This window comes from Bos taurus, chromosome 14 (assembly GCF_002263795.3).
Source record: "Bos taurus isolate L1 Dominette 01449 registration number 42190680 breed Hereford chromosome 14, ARS-UCD2.0, whole genome shotgun sequence".
Lineage (NCBI taxonomy): Eukaryota > Metazoa > Chordata > Mammalia > Artiodactyla > Bovidae > Bos > Bos taurus.
In genome coordinates, this window is record NC_037341.1 from 1,066,879 (window position 1) to 1,080,700 (window position 13,822).

The 13,822-nt window shown below is 51.9% G+C and overlaps 1 protein-coding gene and 1 non-coding gene across 2 annotated transcripts; both read right to left on the reverse strand.

Annotated features, from left to right (window-relative positions):
* Nucleotides 1–2,715: 2,715 nt before the first annotated feature.
* Nucleotides 2,716–13,405, reverse strand: ZNF623 (zinc finger protein 623). Its single transcript, XM_005215274.5, has 2 exons — nucleotides 13,279–13,405; nucleotides 2,716–6,571 (listed from the first exon to the last, which is right to left on the reverse strand). The coding sequence occupies exon 2, from the start codon at nucleotides 6,481–6,483 to the stop codon at nucleotides 4,999–5,001; it is 1,485 nt and encodes a 494-aa protein (XP_005215331.2). The 5' UTR covers nucleotides 6,484–6,571; nucleotides 13,279–13,405; the 3' UTR covers nucleotides 2,716–4,998.
* MIR193A-2 (microRNA mir-193a-2) lies at nucleotides 10,836–10,888 on the reverse strand. Its single transcript, NR_036344.1, has one exon. It is a non-coding gene; the product is annotated as a microRNA mir-193a-2 (primary transcript).
* Nucleotides 13,406–13,822: the final 417 nt, after the last annotated feature.

Genomic DNA, 13,822 nt, shown 5'->3' on the forward strand with positions numbered 1-13,822 from the left:
TCTGTATTTGAGGAGAGTTGGGGGCTACCCTCTAGCTGTGAGCAGGCTTCTCATTGTCATGGCTTCTCCAGTTGCAAAGCACAGGCTCTAGGGTACAGCTGACTTCTGTAGTTACGGGCTCCAGAGCCAGGCTCAGCTGCCTCATAGCACGTGGGATCTTCTTAGACCAAGGATTGACTCCATGTCCCTTGCATTGGCAGATGAATTCTCAACCACTGGGCCACCAGAGGAGCCGCCAAAATCCTTCACTTCAGTTGCTCGGTCGTGTCCGACTCTGCGAACCCATGGATGCCAGGCTTCCCTGTCCGTCACCAACTCCCAGAGCTTGCTCAAACTCATGTCCATCAAGTCAGTGATGCCATCCAACCATCTCTTCCTCTGTCGTCCCCTTCTCCTGCCTTCAATCTTTCCCAGCATCAGGGTCGTTTCTAATGGTTAATTCCTCGCATTTGGTGGTCAAAGTATTGGAGCTTCAGCATCAGTCCTTCCAATTAATATTCAGGACTGATTTCCTTTACCATTGACTGGTTGGATCTCTTTGCTGACCAAGGGACTCTCAAGAGTCTTCTCCAACACCACAGTTCAGAAGCATCAATTTTTTGTGCTCGGCTTTTTTTATGGTCCAACTCTCACATCCATACATGACTACTGGAAAACTCACAGCTTTGACTAGGTGCACCTTTGTCAGCAAAAGTAATGGTTCTGCTTTCCAGGTTGGCCATAACTTTTCTTCCAAGGAGCAAGCGTCTTTTAATTTTGTGGCTGCAGTCACCATCTGCAGTTATTTTGGAGCCCCCCCAAACAATGTCTCTCATTGTTTCCATTGTTTCCCATCTATTTGCCATGAAGTGATGGGACCAGATGGCATGATCTTAGTTTCCTGAATCTTGAGTTTTAAGCCAACTTTTTCACTCTCTTCTTTAACTTTCACCAAGAGGCTTTTCAGTTCCTCTTCGCTTTCTACCACAAGAGTGGTGTCATTTGCATATCTGAGGTTATTAATATTCCTCCTGGCAATCTTCATCCCAGCTTGTGCTTCATTCAGCCCGGCATTTTGGGTGATGTAGTCTGCATAGAAGTTAAGTAAGCAGGGTGACAAGATACAGCCTGGATGTACTCCTTCCCCAGTTTGGAACCAGTCCATTGTTCCATGTCTGGTTCTAACTGCTGCTTCTTAACCTGCATGCAGATTTCTCGGAACGCAGGTAAGATGGTCACCAGACCACCTTACCTGCCTTCTGAGAAATCTGTATGCAGATATTCCCATCTCCTGAAGAATTTCCCACAGTTTGTTGTGATCCACACAGTCAAAGGCTTTAGTGTAGTAAATAAAGCAGAAATAGATGTTTTTCTGGAACTCTCTTGCCTTTTCAATGATCCAACGATGATGGCAATTTGATGTTTCCTCTTCCTTTTCTAAATCCAGCTTGAACATGTGGAAGGTCTCTTTTCACGTACTGTTGAAGCCTGGGTTGGAGAATTTTGAGCATTACTTTGCTAGTGTGTGAGATGAGTGCAGTTGTGCAGTAGTTTGAACATTCTTTGACACTGCCTTTCTTTGGGATTGGAATGAAAACTGACCTTTTGCAGTCCTGTGGCCACTGCTGCGTTTTCCAAATTTGCTGGCATATTGAGCACAGCACTTTCACAGCATCATCTTTTAGGATATGAAATAGTTCAGCTGGAATTCCATCACCTCCACTAGCTTTTTTCATAGTGATGCTTTCTAAGGCCCACTTAACTTTGCATTCCAGGATGTCTGGCTCTAGGTGAGTGATCACACCATCATGGTTATCTGGTCTTTTTTGGTCTTTAAGGTCTTTTTTTGTATAGTTCTGTGTATTCTTGCCACCTCTTCTTAGTATGTTCTGCTTCTGTTAGGTCCATACCGGTTGTCCTGTATTGTGTCCATCTTTGCATGAAACGTTCCCTTGGAATCTAATTTTCCCGAAGAGACCTCTAGTTTCTCCCAGTCTATTGTTTTCCTCTATTTGTTTGCATTGATCACAAAGGAAGACTTATATCCTTTTGCTGTTCTTTGGAACTCTGCATTCAGATGGATATATCTTTCCTTCTCTCCTTTGCCTTTCACTTCTCTTCCTTTATTATTTGTAAGGCCTCCTCAACCATTTTGCCTTTTTTTCTTTTATTTTTTGCCAAAATCCTTTTAAGTAGGTAAGACAAACCACCCAATTTTAAAATGGGCAAAAGATGACACGGATTCTCCATATCATCATTCAGCGTGCACGTGCATGCTCAGTCGTGTTAGACTCTTTGCAACCCCATGGACTGTAGCTTGCTTGACTCTTCTGTCCATGGGATTCTCCCAGCAAGAGTAATGGAGTGCGTTGCCATTTCCTCCTCCAGGGATCCCAGGGATTGAACCCAGGGATGTATCCAGTGGCTCCTGCACTGGCAAGCAGATTCACTACTGCTGAGCCACCTGGGGAGTCCCATCATTCAGTAGGCAAATACAAATTAGAAGCATAGAGAGACCCATATATGTCACTGGAGTGGATTAGATTTTAGAAGTGTCACCATACTACATGTTGATAAGGATGTGGACCAGTTGAACCCTGACAGTGGCAAGAAAGGCCATAACCATGATGAAGAACTTTTTGGTAATTTCTTATAAAATTAAAACTCATGTATCTTATAATCCAGCAATTAAGTTCCTAGACATTTACTCAAGTGAAATAAAGAGGCAAGTCCAAATACTTTTACACAAATGCTGATAACTGTTTTATTCATAACAGCCAAAACTGGAAACCCAAATTTCTACCAACAGATGAATAATAAATGATGTTCACCTTCACCCATACAATGGAACACTACTGACGAACAGCTCTGGAAATACAGAGCTACTTGGTTTAGTCTTTAAAACATGGCAAAGTGGAAGAAGTCAGACACACAGGATTACATGCCATATGAATCCATTTATGTGAAGTCCTGCAACAGGCAGAATGAATACATACTAACAAAGTGTTTACTTGGGCCTGGAGTGGGACCTGGGAAAGGGCAAAATGGAACATTTTTTGGGTGACAGAAGTGTTGTTTTTCTTGTGATGATGGTTACACATGTATATGGATTTGCCAAAATTCTGTACACTTAAAATGGGTGTGTTACTATATGGCAACTAGACCTCAACCAAAGTTGGTTTAAATGGTCTGGTAATATGTTTCTATACCATTTGAAACATCTGTTACGGGTGAGTTTTCCAACAATGGAGTACTATATGCTACTCACTCAAGACTTCTAGAGTTGCTGGAATTCAGGAACTCAAGATATGCCCTCATGGGCAGTACATTCTGACAGCATTTCAAAACCGGTTCATGTTCAGATAAAAGAAATTCAGATGCAACAACTAACAGTTCTGCTAGACAGTTATCCACTGTGTGATATAACTCACCTGCTGTAGATCAGAGAGGGATCCTCCAGGCCTCCTGTTTCTCCAGAGTCCCTCCCAGACCACCCTCTTCTCTAGGTGACAAGTGTCTACTTGTCCAGTTCACTGTCACCTCCTCCTTGAAGCCGCCTTACATCTCCACACAAAACTAGCTGCCTCCTGACCTACACCCCTGCACAATTGGAAACATACCTCAACTCCAACACTGAACTCAGCCTGCCATGACCTTTTTGCCTGCCCCATCAGACTATGGATCACTTCAGGACAGATGGTGTCTTATTCACCCTGGTTTCCAAGGATTTAGCACTGGTCCTTTGATCAATACATTTTCACATCAGTGACGAAGTGAGCTGGAGAACAGGGAGAGGGGGAAGAAGTTGGGCTCAATCATGGAATTATTAGGACAGAAGAAAGTCATGAAGTGTATCAGGACTGTGTGCCCTCTGAGTGAATTAGAGATACACAGAATACTAGGTGAAGATGAGCGCCCCCCCGCCCCCCTGCAGCCCCCCAAGTGAGCGGACAGTCATTCACAGACAAACTCTGGAGGCAAAACATACAAGAGGCCAGTCTCACTCTGGCTACTGCCTGCAAGTGTCGAAGGCATTATGAACAGAGACGTCAGCAAGGCCAAGAGGAGGTATTTCCAGTAGACCAGCAGACTACACTGTCACAAAACAAAAAAGCAATGACCAAAAAAAAAAAATTTTTTTTTAATGTTTTAAATAACAGTGTAGAGAGGACAAAGCAAGAGAAGTGCCAAGTGCACACTTGGCTGTGCTTTTTATTGCCCTCCTCCAGATTCCAGGGACACACAAATCAGTGAGATACACTCACAGTCCTTAACAACGAGACAGCACAGACAACAATCAGAGCAAGCACAGTAATAAGAGGCAAATGGCTACCGAGGATCAGAAGCAGCAGAGGGGTAGCAGGCTGAGCCCAACACGCAGCTTGGGATGGGTCTTGACTCATGACGGGTCATGAGCCAGATGAGAGGGAGCACTTGGTCCTTGGCTGGGAGGCAGGAGCGCCCAGATGAGGGGGCATGTCTAGCAGTTGGTGCTACCTCTGTGACCTGGAGTGAACTGGGGGCAGATGAACCTCCAGAAAGCCTTTGGATGCAGGGCGGGGAGTTCGGAATTTTTCCTAAGGACCACAGAGAACCAAGTTGTGGTTTTAGGTAAGAAAGTATCTTTCTCTAGCTTGCCTTTCTGACAGATCAAAAATGGCTGAGGAACACTCTTTTAAAGTTATACAATTAGATACATAACTCTGCTTTAAAAGGGATTTAACTGAAGGGTGAATTGTTATTGTGCAGTGGAATAGAATCTTCGCCTCCTGAGGCCAAGCTCCTCCCTCCCACACCCACAGCTCTCCCATAACTGGTCCAGCTCCATGTCAGCTGTCCAATTGTGTGGCTCTTCTGCAAGCATGTTCTCCCAACGGAGGACAGCAGGCCCCACTGCGACCAAGTGAGAGGTGGCAGCCCTGCCCATCCATGACCCTAGAAAATGCTGACTCCTCCAAAGCCTCATGAGTCAGGGCCCCTGCCACTGTTTCCAGCATCACTAAGTGAGCCAGAGGATAATTAGAAGTCTGTGTGCCCCCCCAGGCCTCCACACGTCTCCCCGAAGTGAACGGCTGTCTGACTCAAGGGAAGGCCCTCCTGGGGAGCCTCTTGACTGCTTTTAAAGTCTGGGGGTGGGGTGAACTCTTTCCCATACTGACTACACTCGTAGAGTTTCTCTTCAGTGTGGATCTTCTGGTGCTGAAGGAAGTTTGACCTCTGAATGAAGCCTTTCCCACAATAACTGCACACGTAGGGTTTCTCTCCAGTGTGAATAATCTGGTGCAAGAGGAGCTTGGAGCTCTGAATAAAGGCTTTCCCGCAGTCCTTGCACTCGAAGGGCCTGTCCCCAGAGTGGATCTTCTGGTGCTCGGTGAGGTGTGCTTTCTGGAGAAAGGCTTTCCCACACTCCTTGCACTCGTACACCCTCTCCCCGGTGTGGATCTTCTGGTGTCGAATAAGGTAGGAACTCAGGAAGAAGGCCTTCCCACACTCGTTGCACTCATAGAGCTTCTCCCCGGTGTGGATCCTCTGGTGCTGCGTGAAGTTGGACGTCTGGCTGAAGCGCTTCCCACACTCGTTGCAGACGTATGGCCGCTCCCCGGTGTGAATGCGCTGGTGCTGGATGAGCTTCGAGCTCCGGATGAAGGCCTTGCCGCACTCGTTGCACTCGAAGGGCCGCTCCCCAGTGTGGATCCTCTGGTGCTCGATGAGGTCTGAGCGGTGGCGGAAGGCCTTGCCACAGTCCTGGCACTCGTACTGCCTCACCTCCGTGTGGACCTGGAAGTGCCGGATGAGGCTGGAGCTCCGGATGAAGGCCTTGCCGCACTCGTTGCACTCGTACGGCCGCTCCCCTGTGTGGATCCTCTGGTGCCGGATAAGCAATGAGCTCTGGCTGAAGCCCTTCCCGCACTCCTTGCACTCAAAGGGCCTCTCTCGGGTGTGGACCCGCTGGTGGCGGATCAGGTCTGAGCTGTGACAGAATGCCTTCCCACACTGAGCGCACTTGAAGGGCCTTTCTCCCGTGTGTACTTTCTGATGCTCCAGGAGATCCGTGTAGAGAACGAAGTCCTTGCCACACGCGTTACACACGTACAGCCTCTCCCCACCATGAGCATGCTGATGCTCCACCAGGTGGGAGCTCTGGCTGAAGCCTTTCCCGCACTCGTCACACCTGTGAGCTTTCTCCCCAGCATGAGAAGCTTGATGTCTGGCCAGGCCCGGGTTGAACGGGAAGCTGCCACAGGCCTCGTGCTGGGGGGCCTCCCCCTCGATCAACTCTCTCTGAAGCAGGAGGAGGTCTGGGCTCAGGAGAGGGCTCCCCTCAGACTTACTCCCCGCCTGTGCTGCCTCTGCCGTTTGGATCTTCCAGTGGGTGACCGTCACCTGCTGGAAACCCCCTTCCTGTGAGGTGCAGCTCCGCAGGCTCTGTGCATCCAGGTTTCCTAAAAGCCTCCCGAGTCTGGGGTCAGGGCCCCTCCCAGACGTGGGGGCAGTGAGCTCCATCACTGGGAGGGCTTCAGACACTGCCTTCTGCAGATTCCCACGCCCAGAAACCCAGGCTCCGAGTCCCCTTCTGGTCACCAGTCAGCATCTGAAATAAATAAGAGTAAGATCATCTTTCCCCTTCATTACGAGATGGGAATCTGCTGGAGCAGATGGGGTGAATTGTGCACCTGGAGCAGCAGAGAGACGTGCCCCCTGCCCACAGCCCCACTCAGCACAGGGCTTGGCTCAGCCCGCTGGCCTCTCCACTGGTGTAGGGGGCTCCACCACCCAACACCAGTTTCAGGGGACAGATGAGCTGATGGGCAGAGATGGGTCTGGACTCCACTCAAAGTCAAGACATGTTTCCTAAGAAACACAGAAAGACTGCTCCAACCCCCACTCAGCCGCGTTCTGCCCAGCTGAGACGCTGGATGGGTGAGACTCACACGAGCTCTGGCCTGTTAACCCCGCTCCCCTGCCCTCTCCTTCCTCCACCACGTGTGCCCTCGGGGCAAAGCTCAGCCTGCTTCCTGATGGGTGTCTCTGTTCCTGCTGCCAGAGCTCTCACGTTGGTAACCACCTGCCCGACGGGCCCTGGGGGCTGCCAGCAGCTCCCACACCTGGCTAACTCCCCCGTGAGACCATCTCCTGGCTTCTCAAGAGTCCAACAGCACTCCCCACCCCAGGGATGATGGCCTTGTGGCTTCTTCCAATGAGAAAACAGAAGCAATGAGATGAGGACACCCACTTTCTCCCACATTTACCACACTACCAGTGTTGGCGCCCACACCTCACCCACCCTCTGTACTGGGTTAAATGTCCTCCATGGAATCCGAGGTAAACGCGTCCACCTGTGCACCCTGCGCCCACCCAGCAGCAGAGTCTGGGGTGGGAATGGTCACCACAGCACCATGCAGTTACCAGAACGTCCATCAGCAGAAGAGAGGGCCAACTGAGGTGTCCTCCAGCAAGGAGGGCAACCCTGCACCAGAGCACAGGTGGACCTCCCGGGGTGATACCGAGCTACTTCCTACTTCCTGATCCTACTTTCTGATCCTACTTCCGCAGAGTTCAGACCCGGACAAAGCTGGCCATGGTGGGAAATTCGAGTCACGGATGGTCTTTAGGAAGAAGATGGTGATTGCGAGTACAGGGGGGCCATGCTGCTCAGGTGTGTCTGCCATGGAAAAAAGCCTGTGCTTAGGGAACCTCGCACCATTTCTGGGACGTGCCTTCAGCTCTGGAATTCTTGCCCCAGCAGAAAATTTCTCCTTCAGCAGGAATTTGCCGAGGGGATGCCCTCTCTACTGCCAGCTTTCCACTGCTACAACCCATCTGCCATCTCACAGGGCAGCAGGTTGGAGACCATCCTGGCCCGAGTGAGCCCCTGCAAAGGGTTGCACACAGTGTCAGCCAGGCTCAGGAAAGCTCTAGAAGCTTGGGAAAACTTTGTCTCCACCTCACTCAGGTTGTTGGCAGACCGTGGTTCCCTGTGGTCATGGAACGGCCCCTTGGGAGCATGGGCACCTTCCAGGTAGGAGCAGCTCAGATGCCCTCTCCTTCTCTTCTGCAACCAGCTGCACAAACCCTGCTTTCCAAGGGTTCCTGATGAGCCCCACCTTTTGTCAAATGACCGAAAGAGTCCTCCCTCGTGTCAGGAGGAGCGCAGAACCCTGCCTGCCACACCCCAGCAGGGGCCTGGTCCATGACAGAGCCCAGAGTGCCCTGGTCTCCATGGGGGGCAACTCTGAAGGGTCGTCCAGCTCCCTGCTACCCCATCCCACCTTGCTCACAGGTGCTTCCCCAAGTGCTCCCTCCTCAGCTGACCCCAGTTCCTGGGAGCTCTGCCCAAGATGACCCCACAGGACCACTTCTCTCCCCAAATCTGCACCACTGGAAGCAGTCCAACTGCTATGCAGCCCCACAGAGATGCCCCCAAATCCCCAAGGGCAAGGATGTGCCCCTGAGGACAGAGCTAGGTGGTGGGGAGCTGCTGGGGGCAGGAGGGCTCCCCAGGTTCCTCCCAACAGGCTGCTTTCCTTCTCGAGCCAACAGCTCGCATCTAGTGCACAGTCTCCCTGGACTCCTCTGCTCGCTTTTCTAACCATACCATTCCCATCACCCGGAGGCCCCCCTCTAAGGGGAACGGTCTCATTATAATTCTGCAGTTTTCAATTTCACTTCAATGGAATCATATGGTTGTTTTGTGTCTGCTGTTTATTCAATAGGCACCCACTTTTTATAGAGCTAGAATTCACACATCATAAAATCCACCATTTTAAAGCACACAATTCAGTGCTTCTTAGCATATTTCTAAGGTTGTAGAACCTTCCACACTAATTTGAGCATCGTCAAGACCCCCCCTCCCCCAGATGTCTGCTGACGCTGAGCACCACGCCAGGGAGGCCGCCTGTGTTGCATGGACCTCAGCTCAGGCAGCCTTCACCGCGTGAACAGAACGCCGTGTCCTTTCCACGATTCTGCCCTCCACCTCAAGGGGCTGGCAGCTCAGGGCTGGGCACGGTCCTGTGCTTGTCTTCTGGCCGACAGAGGTCCTCATTCCCGCTGAGCCCTGGGACTCCTTCGTTTCAGTGGCTACAGCTCAGGCCACCCTTGGAGACTCCCGGGAACTGCTGATGCTGTGGACCAGTGACTGCCTGCGTTCAAGGCTCCTCCCCTTCCTGAATGGACACATTCACGTGGTCATCTGCTCTTGCTGGGGGAGGAGGCAGCATCTGGGGAGGCCGGAACCTGTCAAGTTTAGACTGTGGCCGTGTGGACACGCACTGGTGCCGACAGAAGGCCACAGGCCAGGGATCCTGGCTCCATCTGGAGGCAGCAACTGAGCACAGCCTAGCTTGGGGGTCAGAGGGCCAGCTGGTCAGCTACGGCAGACATGAGGCTGCCCAGTGTCCCTGCTTTGAGTGCCAGAAATCCCTCCAGAAATTTCAGTGGACACAGAGCCAGCAGTGAACCACCACATTTCCTGAAGTCCCCTGATGTCGGGGGTGACCTGTGACTGATTCCAGCACGCCACCCTCTCACCCAGCCCGCGGGACATGTATGAGGCCACACTGCAGGCTCCTGGGGGCCAGGACCCTCCCCATGCCTCTGAGATGGGATACCAGAAACCAAGTTTCCTGTTGGGAACACTAGTTTTGAATCTCCGTTACAGCAAGAGGAACCCACGCTTAAATAATGCTGTTAGACAACCTGACTATTCAGATGCAACACTCCCTGTGATGATGAAGACACTGAACCAACAGCTGATAGTAAGAGTGAGAAGCTGCACGTCTACTCGAAGCGTTTCTCTCCATGTGAGGTTTGCAACCCAGCTTCCTGGAGCAGTGGCCCTCTTGGGCGCCCTGTGACACAGCATTTCTGACCACTGCCCAGTGACATTCACTGACACTGTTCTTCTGAGTTAAAGGCCCACTAACTTGATTTAAATCTTTCCCCTGCTTACAGAAATTATTTTAGTTATTTTTTCAAGGCATAAGGGTAAACTATGCTAGTTGAGAAAAACTTTGACTAAAAATAAAATTATTCTTAATCCCAGTACTCAGATTACACATTGATGTTTTCCTTTAGTGTTTTTTCCTGCACCAATGTATTATGAAATGAGGACCACACTCCTCAGTCTTATATCCTATTTTACTTCACTTTTATACTGTCCATTCTGAGCAATTACAGACATAAGACCCACACTGTAAGAACCTTCAAGTGGTAAACAAAAACAAGGATAATCCCCAACAATTCCAGAGACCACTGCAAGCTGTTCAGTTTATACATTCATCCAGGCTTCTGCTTAAACAAAAATGACACATTTATTTCCACGCACGCCATCTGTAGGTACAAACAGGGGTCACATATACCTGTCCATCTGTACACCCTCCCCTGACTTCTAACACATCCCCGTATCCTTCAAGTTCATTCACACGGGGACCTGGCGCTCCGAGGCCCCACTACGCTTCAGATGCCGGAGGTGCCCCTGGTGTCATGAAGAACGACATTCCCTGAAGTACTCAGCCCACCTCCCTTCCCCAGACTGGGGGAAGGAGTTAGCCGAATGAAAGGTCTGGGAGAATAACTAGGCACATAGCACGCAGCCTCTTCCACTGGGGCACAGGTCCTGCTGCTCTGGGCCAGAAGTGCAGTGCTGTGGAGAGGCTGAGGCGATCCAGCGCCTCCTGTGGGCAGGCAGGACACAGCCTCACCGGCACTTGGCCTAGAGGTCCAGCATCACTCCAACCAAGGCTTGCACAAGTAGCGAGCTGGATTTCCGCTCTTCATGGGCCTCACTGGTGCAGATGTGGGAGGACAGGAGGGGTGCTATGGATGAGCGACCCTCAACCCCAACCAGGCACTGCTGAACTGGCCTACAAAGTCCCAGGCACAGCTCCAAACCTTGTGAGGCAGCCATGACCTTGATTATTTACTCTATTTTACAGAGGCTGAGAAAGTCAATTACCCAAGATTGCTAAGCCAGTCAGTGGCAGAGCTTAGGTTTAGAGTCAGGCCTGTCTGCCTCCAGAGTCCATTCTCAAAGATGTTTTTCCCTCCCCAGGTGTGATGTTGCTGTTACAGGGTATTTTGCTTAGAGCAGCTGGGTGGGATTGGTATTCTAAAAGTAAGCTTATATTTTAAATCTTATTTTTTTTAATCCAAAAAAAGGGAGTATATTCAGTTTTTTGTTTTGGAGGTGATATTTCCTGATTTTTTGTTGTTGTTTAAAAGGACTGTTATACCACCTGAAAACAGGCTTGCGTCTATTTATAAGAATATAGCTTTAAAATGTGTGCCTTTTCGTGATTTTCATAACTTTAACTTTTCAGGAAGTTTTTAAAATTAAATATACCTTGCTTTGAAGAAACATTTATCTGAATATCAGCAATCTTTCAGTTTCTCCTTAACGCCTTTTTTCCCCTATGAATTCAAATAAAGTTAAACTGATACTTTTTCATTTAAAGAAACCTGAATGAAATAAGCAAACGAAGTAAAAATATATCAGACTGCTGGTTCCATAATGTCTGGGGCTAACATAGCCCTCCCTTCTGTTAGAACTTGCTGGACAAAATATAACACAACATTGTTGATGTTGAGATGGGGCGAGCCTCAGAGCTGGGAGTGAAGCCTATGAGCCGCCAGAGTGGGCAGTGCCCACTGCAGGGGCGGGAAGCTGTTTGCACATGCGCACTAGTAAAGGGGTGTTATAAGCCTTGGGCTTGCAAGTTACCAGCGTGGCTGTCTGCCGCTTACAGTCTAAACAAAGGAAGCAGGCAGGTGTGCAGAGCTCCACCCTTGGGAGCAGCAGGAAAAGGATAGTAAAAGGGCACCCAAGGAAGACACGGACTGGAGCTGCAGGAAAATCTGCACCCCTGCGCGGCCCCAAGGCCACCAATGTCACCAACCTGCACTCGTGCGACCACAGCCACGGCGGGGACCGAGTGCCCGGCACGTGCTTTTCTTATTTCCTGTGTTCGCCACACTATCATCCATGAGGTTCGGGGAGGTGACTGGTTTACAGCTGAGCCAGCTGCTAGCTGCGGTCTCATTCCCCCACCACCCCACATCCATCTGAGTTTTGCTCCCAGGGCTCTGCCCAGATGGCAATGGTCTTCTCCTTTCCTGAGCAGTTCAGTGTCCTTTCACCGGTCATATTCCACAACCCAAGGCAGCACTGGACGTGCCTGACAGCTCCCTGAACTGCTTTAAGGCCCTGCCCTGTTCTGGGTCAGCTGCTTCTCTGAGCACCTCTTCCATTACCAGCTTGTGAACGCGGTCTGGGCTTTTTCAGCTCCGCCTTGCAAGCCTTACCATCCCTAAGGCCTTTGCAGGAAAAATCCATCCCCATCTCTCCAGGAGACACTGGAGCTAGGAAGTCAGGCTTGTGAAAAGACATAGCAACCTCGCCCCGCCCCGCCCCATTTCTCTGGTATCTTCCACATGAGTGATGCTGTAGCTATTGCCATTATTAAGATACCGTTATTGTTACATCTAACGAAAGTCCCACCTCCGTGGACAGGACCAAGTCCTGTCATTCCCTGGGACTGGAGCTCAGGGGAAAGACGTGCTCCAGAGAGGGCACTGCGGCCTGATTAAGAGCATGAGCTCTACAGACAAACTGCCCGAATTCAAACGGGCCTCCAGCTAACACTCCTGGGAACACAGAGAGGCATGCTACTCAGGCCCGGAGGCTCACATGACTACGATGCAGCCACTGCATGAGAGGTAAGACGTCCAAGGCACCAGCAGACACGGCCTCCAGGACTGATACGACTCGAGAAAAGAACGGCGCCGCCCATCATCTGGAGGGGATTCTCTTCTTCACCTCTACCCGGCCAGGGCAGCGGTGCCGGCTCTGCACCTCCTCCAGCACAGGCAGGCTCGAGGCGCCGGTCACTCTCCCAGCATCATCTGTAGAGCTCCCTCGGGCTCCAGGCAGAGGCCGGCTGGCTTGCAACAAAAGAGCGGCACTACCCGCACCGTGCCCCTCACCTACCCCCAGGCCACCCCAGAGCCACGACACAGACGCCTAAGCTGGGGGCTCTACGCCTGGGGTGTGTGGCCCCTGGAGCCAGGGAAAGGAACCAAGAGAGTGGAATTTACCCGCACGACGTTCCCTGGGGAGAGAAGCTGCGTCCCCGGGCCGGACTGCAGTCCGGCGGGGGCGGCCGTGACGGCTGCTGGGAGCCGGGCTCACCGAACCCGAGGCTCCGGGACCCCCGTGCGGGGCCGGCCGCGCTGAGCCCTCCCGTCCACCCGACCAGAGGACCCTGCCGCCCCGCCCGGGTCCTGGAACGCGCCACTCACCCGGCGCCCAACGGCGAGACGACGCCGGCAACCCGCACGCGGACTGCCAGGCGTCCGCCCCGCAGACCGGCCGACAAAGCCTGCACAGGAGCCCGCACGCCGCGGCCGGAAATCGGCCCGAGGGCCCGCCCGGAGAGCTTCCGGTGCCGCTCTAGGCGCTCCGGGGCCGGCCTGCCTCTCTGTGGTGCGCACTTCCGGCCGGGTGCAGCTGGCAGGGACCCAAGTCGAGGGCCTGGCGAGACTTCACCTCCCGCGTCCCCGCAGCCCTGAGCGCCGCCTATCCCCCAAGAGTTAATTGGCTTCCAGTTAGCTGTAAATCCCGACGTTAAAAATGTCGGCAGGCGGAGCTCCCTGCGCCCATCGCCGCGGGGCCCCAGAGCGTGCGCCCGCCCTCCACCCTCGGGCTTGGTCAGAGCGCCGCTCCTCCGAGAGTCGAGGTCTGGCGTGGCGCGGCCGCCGAGGGCTTTCTGCTTCCCGCAGCGGGCAGCGATTCCCGAGACTTCCCGCGTCTTCCCTTCCCTCTTCAGCCACGAGAAGTGTCCTC